The 10,194-nt window shown below is 38.4% G+C and overlaps 1 protein-coding gene across 1 annotated transcript; it reads right to left on the reverse strand.

The window, feature by feature from the left end:
• Positions 1–1,033: 1,033 nt before the first annotated feature.
• On the reverse strand, positions 1,034–3,776 carry LOC115973112. Its single transcript, XM_031093348.1, has 5 exons — positions 2,356–3,776; positions 1,968–2,245; positions 1,745–1,863; positions 1,406–1,619; positions 1,034–1,254 (listed from the first exon to the last, which is right to left on the reverse strand). Exons 1-5 carry the CDS (start codon positions 3,774–3,776, stop codon positions 1,034–1,036), a joined length of 2,253 nt encoding a protein of 750 aa, XP_030949208.1.
• Between the last annotated feature and the right edge of the window lie 6,418 nt (positions 3,777–10,194).

Consider the following 10,194-nt stretch of genomic DNA (forward strand, 5'->3'; position numbering starts at 1 on the left):
CTGATGAGTCAGACATAACTAAGGTTTTGTTTAATACTTAAAATAATGATTAAAAGATATTAATTTACCCAAGGTATGTGGTCCAAGAAGCCAAGCATGACCAAGGTTTTGTTTGATACTTAGATGTTAGTGAGTATTAATTTTCCCAAAGCATGTGGTCTGATGAGCCAGGTATAGCTAAAATTTCGTTTAATACTTAGAATAGTAATTAAAAGATATCAATTTACCCATGGTATATGGTTCGAGGAGCTAGGTATGACCAAGATTCTATTTGATATTTAGATAGATGTCAGGGAATATTAATTTTCTCAAAGCATGTGGTCTGAGGAGTTAGGCATAGCTAAGGTTCTATTTAATATTTAGAATAGTAATTAAAAGATATCAATTTACCTAAGGTATGTGGTCCAAGGAGCCAAGCATGACCAAGGTTCTGTTTGATACTTAGATAGATAGCAAAAACGTATGACATGCAATATAATAAACCCAAATAGGGTGAAGAAAACTTTCATTAATAACAAGGTTATCAAAATCGGGATCCTACGTAGGATCGTTGGAGGTAGGTAAGATCGTAGATCGTAGGATCGAATTGTGGATCGTAAGATCCTACCTATTTTCAGATTTTAAGCAAAAATCCTATTGATAATGACTTTGTATGTTATATAATCACTTAAAATATGAATTCATCCATTAAAAAACAAAAATTGCATCATAAAATGTAATTTACATGCACTACATTGTTCTTATGTTATTCTAACAAAACAAAATATATTTAACTTTTGACATAATATATCTAAAAAGTTCAATACATGTTTAATTAACAACTAAGTACCAAAATATTATCTACACATATGAAAAATGTTTTCCAAATTCTAAGTTCCAAATCCAAAATAAGTTAGGCTAGTTAGTATATAAAAACTATCTAACTACAAATTTACAATATGTAATTCAAAAAGAGAATTCTCAATCTAAGGTAAACTAGCTAATTACAAATATAAAATCCAAAAGAGAATTCTCATTCTAAAGTTCTTCTAATCTAGTCACTATCATTGTCATATCTCATTTCATCATCTATATCCTTCCTAGTATCAACATCCATGGCGTAATCATCAAAATCCCTAACTCTCTCAAATCCAGGTGGGGGCCGATCACTATCATCATCATTAGAACCATCATCATTCTCATGAAATTCATCACTAACATCATGAACTAGCACACTTTTTCCTTTGGCAGCAACTCTTGAAACCTCATCATCACCTAACATTGATAACCAAAATATACAAATTTTTTTGATAAGTAAAGTATACAAATGTAAATTAGTGATTAGTGGTCACACATTCAAACTATACATTGATAACTTGTATAAATATTAGCTATAAAGGAAGGCTTTAAAGTTATAAATTAATACCTTCATTGTCTTCATCAAAATCTGCACTATCATCTTCTGAATCTACAGAATCTGCTGCTAACCACTCATCATCAGAAGACAGATTCTCCAAACCAATTTCTTCTTTTGTACTCAATGGTTTAGCTCTTTTTTGTTTTATCTTCAAGTTGTACATAACGAAGACCAAGTCATTCATTTTTTTCTGGTGTAAGCGATTTCTCCTTTTTGAATGTACCTATAGTTGTAATAATTTTAATTGAGAATTCTCAAACACAGGGGAGGGGGGAAGAAACAAACTTTTACTAAGAAAGAAAATGGAAAACCATCTTGTCATAATATACCAAAGTCATTTGGTCTTACCATTTCAAACGCACTCCAATTTCTTTCACAACCAGATAAGCTACATGTTAAGCTCAATATTCTTATAGCAAATTTTTTCAATTCAGGATAGTCATCTCCATATGAGTCCCACCATTCAGCTGATACATATATGAATTATAATATCTTAGTCTTAAGAATAAAATTTACAACTAATAAAGATGAATTTGAATGTAAAACAAAAAACAAAAAACAAAATTGTTACCTGGCTGTTTAGTATCTCTGGCTAGTATGGCAGCTTCAATACCAAAGAGTCCCTTTGCTTGTTTGAATTTTTCAAGTTGCATATCTATCTTTTTCCTATCACTAACTTCTGGAACCATTCGTTGAAGACACGTATATAGTCCTAATTTAATATCTGAACCCGGATCAAAAGAAGGATCATAATGAATAGAAGGGTTCAAATAGTATCCCGCAGCATGCAAAGGCCTATGAAGTTGCATTTCCCATCGATCATCAATAATATCCCATATCTCTTTGTAACTACAATTTAAAACAGTGGATATTATATTAAAAAAAAAGAATATATATTTAATAAGCTAATGAATTAAAAACAAATGTAAATTTAAGGAAGATATAAATAAAATGGTTACCTCTTTTGAACATTATTGAAATTTTTCTGTATTTCTTCTTTTGCTTTTTCCATTTCTTGATAAATGAATCCCATTGGAGGTGTATCAGAATCAACCAGGCGAAGCACCTTTAAAAGGGGTATTGCGGCCTTCAAGCATTTGACAACAAGTCGCCAAAAGCCATTGTTATCCATAACTATGGCATGAATTCTTTTCCCTTCTTTTGTTTTTGCAAATTTACTACACCTCCATTGTTCAGAAGAAAACATTGCCATCAATTCTCCTTTGAACTCATTAAGGCATGACAATGTCAAATATGATGTTGCAAATCTAGTGGCAGCAGGTCTAATCAATTCCCTCCCTTTAGTGAAATCCCTCAACCAATTTAAAAGCATAGCTCTAGAATATATGAACGTTGTAATCTTCTTCCCCTTTGCAATTGTGTACTTATGGTCCTTAATCTTTTTTTCAAAATCCTCAAGTATCAAATCCAAGCAATGGGCAGCACATGGAGTCCAAAACAGGCACTTTCTCTTCTGCATCAACATCTCTCCAGCTAGTTTGTAGTTAGCAGCATTGTCAGTCACCAATTGCACAACATTCTCCTCTCCAACCCTATCGACAACTTCATCTAACATTTGACAAACTTTTTCAGCTGTTTTAGATATGTTAGATGTGTCTATAGAGTATAGGAAAATGGTTCCTTTGGGACTATTCACCAAAAAATTACAAATGGATCTCCTTTTCTTATCAGACCAGCCATCAGACATAATTGAACAACCTGTTTTTTTCCATTCAATCTTATATTCTTCAAGCATTTGTTGTGTAAAATCTACCTCTTTCTTCAAGCATGTCTCCCTAATCTCATGATAGGAAGGAGGCTTGAGGCCAATCCCAAATCTTGAAATCATATCAATCATTTGCAGAAACTCCGGATTTTTGACACAATTAAAAGGGATGGCACTAGTGTAGAAGAATCTAGCAATTTGTTGGATCACTAGATCACGTTCTCCTTTTTTAAACACACGATTCATTGTTACTTGCTTATTTTTTGTAACAAACTTATCCATGGAGCCTATGTGTTTGCCCCTCCCTTTTGATGAATGTAGTTGTTGTACTTCAACTAATTCATCATCATTGCCATCATCCTCTTCTTCTATAGTATACCACCTTTTCTTTTTTATAGATGCTTCAGATTGGGCATACAAAAGAGTCGCAAATTTTTCCCTCACCTTTTCTGGCACACTAGGACAAGCTGAAACATTTTTCCTAGTCCCAGCTAAATGATGCTTCAACCTATATATACCCCCACTATGAATTTCTTTGCAATAATTACATTGAACTTGCCTTGAACCTACTTCAACACCATGTTCCCATCCCAGGTCAGACCTATTTCCTGGTGCATTTTTTCGCTTAATTTTCTTTCTAGCCAAATTAGACATTGTATATTTGTACTAGAGCTGCAAAAAAAGACACCAAGATACAGAGCATGCTCAAAAAAATCACACAGAAAATTCATCAAACAGGTTATGTGCAATTCTAAACTACTAATTGTGTTTACTAATATTTCTCAAAGAATCAAATACTAAAGACCCTGTTTCTTAATTTTTCAAATTTTACTTAATTTAGTTAACAAAAATAGAAAAATAAAAACATAAACACAACACAACACAACAATCTGGAATCAAGCTATCAAAGTGCAAATAAATGATAAACTACTAACTTAATAAGTACTAACTACCAAAAAAGATTACCAGAAAGCTTAAAGGCAGCAATGGCTCACGGCAACATCATTGACAGGGCTGAGAGGTGCTGGGTTTTTGACAGAGGATTGACTTGATTGAGGAGGTGCAGGACTGAGGTGTTGGTTTTTGAATGTTTCTAAATGTTTCTAAATACTTAAGAAAGATTGAAAGCAGCAATAGCTCACCATTGAGAGGGCTGAGTGCTGGGTTTTTGACAGGGGACTGTGGAGGCGCGCGGGACAGAGCTGCTGCGTTCTGGAGCTTTTGATAGAGAATTGAACAGGTGCGATCGTGCGGGACTAAGGTGCTAGTTTTTGAATGTTTCTAAATACTTAAGAAAGATTGAGAGCAGCAATAGTTCACCATTGAGAGGGCTGAGTGCTGGGTTTTTAACAGGGGAGTCGGATTGTGGAGGCGCGCGGGAGGGAGCAAGTGCGTCATGCGTGTTGAGTGTTGAGTCTGTGGACTGCTGAAGCTTTTAAGTGTTTCTAAAGTATTTAGGTTTTGTTTGAAAACTTAACTTAAGTAGTATAGGTTTTTTTGGGATTTTATTTTGAGAGAGGGGTAATTTAGGACTTTAATTCATTGGGCTTGTGGGTATTGGACCTTTAGGTGGGCCGGGCATTATTTTACTGTACTTACCCAAATGACCCAAATGAATCTCACTTAAAAAAAAAAAAAAAAAAAAAAAAAAAAAAAAACCCCAAAAAAGCCTAATAGTAGGATCGGTAGGATCCCATACGATCCTACAATCCTATACGATCCTACACGATCCTACAAACGATCCTAACATTTTTGCGATCCTGCTACGATTTTAATCTTTTTGGTGAGGTGGGATCGTAAAATCGCTTTTGACAACCTTGATTAATAATAATATCTTCTAAGGTTATGTACATTTCAGGGGCATGGTACAACCTTTTTCTCTAGATCTTTAAGATAATATACACTTATTCTGGCTACCAATGATACGATATGACCCTTCCTAGTTGGGTCCCAATTTTTCTCATGCTGGGTTCTTTGCAGTTCCTATAGCCTTTCTTAAAACCAAGTCTCCAACTGTTAGTGGCATTAGCTTTATGTTAACATCATACCCCTGTTTGAGCTTGTGTTAGTAACAGGCCAATTGGACCATGGCATTTTCTCTATGCTTCAATTAAGTCTAAGCTCTTCTCTAGTAGCCCATCGTTGCTGCTCGGAGTGAAAGAACTTGTTCTCAGCGTGGGGAATCTAGTTTCCAAAAGAATAATAGCTTCATCCTCATAAGTCATTGAAAAAGGCGTCTCCCTAGTGGATCTACGAGGAGTAGTTGGTATGTCCAAAGGTCGTGTGGCAACTCTTCCACCCACTTTCCCTTTACATCGTCCAATCTCTTTTTAAGTCCACTCACTATGACTTTATTGACAGCCTTGGCCTGTTTATTCCCTTGTGGATAGGTCGGAGTGGAATACCCGTTCTTTATTCCTAAATCATAACAGTATCTCCTGAAAGTTTTACTATCAAATTGAAGTCCAATGTCTGAGATGAGAGTATAGGGGATTCCAAACCGTGTGACAATATTTTTTCAGACAAATATTTTGGCATCCACGTTCTTGATATTTGCCAGTGGTTTAGCTTCAACCCACTTGGTGAAGTAGTTTATGCCAACCAACAAATACCTCTTATTTCCTGCTGCCTTAGGGAAATGACCTACAATATTCAACCTCCATTGAGTAAAAGGCCAAGGGTTAAGGTAGTATTTGGTGCAAATCTTTGGCATTGGTCGCACTTCTTCAGGTAGTATTGTGCTTCTTTTTGCATATTTGGCCACCAATAGCCTTGTGTGAGGGCTCTGTGAGACAAAGATTAACCCTAATGTGGCTCCCACAAATTCTTTCATGTAATTCTTCCAAGAATAGCTCAACTGCTTTGGGGTGTATGCATAGCAGATAGGGGTCGGAAAAGGACCTTTTATACAACTTTTGGTCCTCGGACAGCCAAAAACAAGGAGCGTTTCTCCATACCTTGTCAACCTTGGACTTATTCTCGGGTAAGACATCTTCCTTAAGGAATAGTACAATAGAGTCCATCCAGCTAGGGCCCACTCTTATTTGATGAACATGAATCTCGTTTCCTCTTAACTCAATAGGTTTGCATAAGTCCTCTATTAGGATCACCCGAGGTAAACTTTGTGCCGAGGAGGTTGCCAATGTGGCAAGAGAGTCCATAAGGGTATTTCTGCTTCTAAGAACTTGTGATAGATTAAAAGACTTAAACCCAGACTGTAAATCTCTAACCTGGCTCAAGTGTTCCAGCATTCTGGGATCTCTGGCTTCCAACTCTCCTTGGACTTAGCCCACCACCAGCCTTGAACCAGAGAATTCTTCCACAGCTTTTCCACCCATTTTCTGAACCATGATCATTCTTACCAGCAGAGCTTCATATTCAGCTTCATTGTTTGTAGCCGAGAAGCTCAATCTTAGGGATTTCTCAATCGTGATCCTCTCAGGAGATATCAGGACTAGCCCCACTCCAGATCATTTGTGGTTCACTGTACCATCAACGTAAACCCTCCAGGACAAAGGCCTTGTATGGAGATTGCTCCAACATATTTTCCATCCATGTTCTACTCCTCTACCTCTCTTCTAATGGGGTTTTAGTAAACTTAGCTACCAAGTCGGTAAGGACCTGATTTTTAACAGAAGTGCGAGGCATGTATTTGATATCAAAAGCCCCTAGAATCGTCCCCCACTTTGTAATTCTCCCTATGTAATCAGCACTCCGAAGTAGAGATCTGAGTGGAAGTTGGGTTAGGACAACAATTGTGTGTGACTGGAAATAGTAGGGCAGCTTATGCGTAGCATGTACCACTGCCAGAATAGCTCGCTCCAGTGGTTGATAACAGACCTCAGCCTCATGTAGTGACTTGCTCACATGGTAAACCGGCCTCTATACACCGCCATTAACCTGTATTAGCACCAAACTCACCGCGTGGAAGGCCACTGCGATGTAGGCAAACAAAACCTCGTCCACTTTGGGTTTGGACATGATAAGTGGCTGAAACAGATATTCTTTCAACTACTGGAAGGCTAAGACACACTCTTCGGTCCATTCAAACCCCTTCCACTTGTTCAACAACTAAAAGAAAGACCTACACCTGTCTGTTGATCGAGAAATGAATCAGTTTAAAGCAGCAATCATCCCTGTAAGTTTCTGGACCTCTTTGGCATTTCGAGGTGGTTTGCAAATCGTTGATTACTTTAATCTAGTTAGGATTGACTTCAATTTCGCAATGTGTGACCATGTAAACTAGGAACTTCCCTGATCTGACACCAAAAGAACACTTGGAAGCATTAAGTTGTAGTTTATGTCTTCTTAAGATATCAAAAATATTCTCGAGGTCATTAACATGCTCGAACTCTGCTTTACTCTTTACCACTATATCATCGATAAAAATCTCAATGTTTTTCCCTAACTGTAGCTCAAACATCCTGGTCATCATCTTCTGGTAGGTAGCACCTGCATTTTTCAAACCAAAGGGCATCATTTTGTAATGGTAATTCCCAATAGGAGTGACAAAAGTTGTCCTCCCTTAATCATCCACAACTAAAGATATTTGATGGTATATTTGAAAGGCATCCAAAAAACTCATCCGAGAATGACCTATAGTGGCATCCACTAGCTAGTCGATCCAAGGCATAGAGAAAGTGTCTTTCGGACATGCTTTGTTCAAATTTGTGAAATCCACACATACCCACCACTTTCCATTTTTCTTCTTCACCACTACAGTGTTGGCCAACCATTTAGGGTAAAACACTTCTTTAATAGCCCCAGCCTGCTTAAACTTCACCACCTCATCTTTTATAGCATTAGAATGATCCTTAGAGGAGCGTGGAGGTAATTGCTTTCTGGGGATGACGGATGGGTTGATGTTCAGATGATAGATGAAGCTCGAATCCACCCCTGAAGCTTCGTAAGCATTACAAGCGAATACGTCAACGTTTCTCTTGAGAAATTCTACCAACTCCTCTTTCTCTTGAGGTGGTAGTTGAACTCCAACTTGAAAAAATTCTCTAGGTCATCACTTACAGCAAATTTCTCTAAATCTTCATATTTGGCCTCCTCAGCTGGCCCCTTCATAGGTAATATCGAAGACTTTGACTGTTATAAGCCTCTTTCAACAAAGGCCAAGGTCTCAGTTACTGGCTGATGCGAAATTGCAGACACAAGGCACTGTCTAGCTATGGGTTGATCCCCCACTAGTTGCTCAATCTAGTATCCTGACGAATACTTCACCATCTGATACAGAGTTGAAGAAACAGCCCCTAGGGTATGGAGCCATGGTTTGGCCACAATGGCCGTGTAAGGGGAATATGCGTCCACCATAATGAAGTCCACTTCCACCACCTCTGAGCCTACCTAAACGGGTAACCTAATTTGGCCCTTTGGGGTAACAACTTTCCCATCAAAACTTACCAAAGATGAATCATAAGTTGTCAAATCTTCAGGCTTTAAGTTCAGCATCTTATACAAGTCAGGGTACATAATCTCTGCACAATTGCCCTGGTCTACCATTACTCTTTTTACATCATACCAACCTATTTTAAGGGTGATCACCAAAGCATCATCTTGCGGTTGGATAGTTCTAATCTTGTCTTCGTCCAAGAAACTCAACCATGGTCGGACCTCTTTCCTAGCTTTCTTTGGCTCGGAGTTAAAGTCCCCGGCCGATAGCTTAACTACAAACATCACTCTGGAAGGGTGAAAACCAGTCCTCCCAGATGCAGTAAAAATGACATTGATTGTACCTAATAGGGGCCTTGAAGGAGTATTCCCTTGAGCCCTTGACCTTGATTGGTCTCCCTGTCCGTTGGGTCGGTACAGAAATTGTTGCAACTTCCCCTCTTTGACCAATTGCTCCAGATGGTTCCATAGTGTTCTGCAGTCCTCCGTGGTATGTCCTTGCTTTTGGTGGTATTGTCAATGAAGGCTTTGGTTGTGTCTTAAAGGGTCTCTACTAATTCTGTTCGGCCATTTGAAGTATAACTCATTTTTTATCTTCTTCAAAACCTGATACACTGGTTCTCTGAACACAGCGTTAACCACTTGAGGAGTTACAGGCTCAAACTGCCCAGCAAAATCCCTCCGGGGTCTGTTATTATTGTATCGGTTCGACCTAAAATCCCTCTTCTTCTGAGGGATAACCTTGCCTTTTCCTTTGCCTTGCTACTGGTCCTCTTCAACCCTCTTATACTTATCAATCCAATCATGAGTTAGCATATGCTAGTAACAGGTTTCCCAGTCAAAAACTTCCTTAAGCCATGCTCGGCAGGTAAGCTGAGCTTGAAGGTGCTGATGGCTACATCATCAAAATCACCATCTATCTCATTGAACATCTCCCAATATCTGTCCGAATATGTTTTTAGGGTTTCTCCTTCTCTTATGGAAAGAGACAACAAGAAAGTTAAAGGCTGAGGAACCCTGCTGCACATAATAAAGTGGGATCCAAACGCCTAAGTAAGTTTCTTAAAAGAATCGATGGAACCTACCCTTAAACCATCAAACCACCTTATCGCCACAGACCCCAAACTGGATGGGAATACCTTGCACATTAAGGCCTCATTATTGGAGTGTACATCCATCCTTTGATTGAAGTGGCTAACATAATCCACAGGGTCTGTTCTACCATTGTATATAGTGAATGTGGGCTGAGTGAACCATCGAGGAAGTTTCCCTCCCCCAATCTAGTGTGTGAAAGGTAACCTAGAAATTTGTTGAGTGCTTTACTCATAGCGTCGTTTCCCAAGCCTACCGAGGAAGAATTTTTGTTACTGCGCTCATGATGATAGTCCTCAGCATATGAGAAAGACTCGTTAGAAGGAGTCCTTGATCTGTGCCTATAGTTGCCATCCTCTTCACCATCAGAAGAAAAGTCAGAATTGGATGGAGCTCGCTTTCGCCATTCATGGCGCAAGCTTCTCTTCAGGTGATCAATTTCCTTCTGCATGACTTTGGTAGCTTTCTCCTAGGAGTGATAACTACCACCCCGAGAATGACTCTTACTAGTATGGGTAGTATGTACACTTCCCTCCCGATCTCTCCTTTACTCAAGTTCACAGAAGTGATCTTGACGTTAAGA

This window comes from Quercus lobata, unplaced genomic scaffold (genome assembly GCF_001633185.2).
Source record: "Quercus lobata isolate SW786 unplaced genomic scaffold, ValleyOak3.0 Primary Assembly Scq3eQI_2004, whole genome shotgun sequence".
NCBI lineage: Eukaryota > Viridiplantae > Streptophyta > Magnoliopsida > Fagales > Fagaceae > Quercus > Quercus lobata.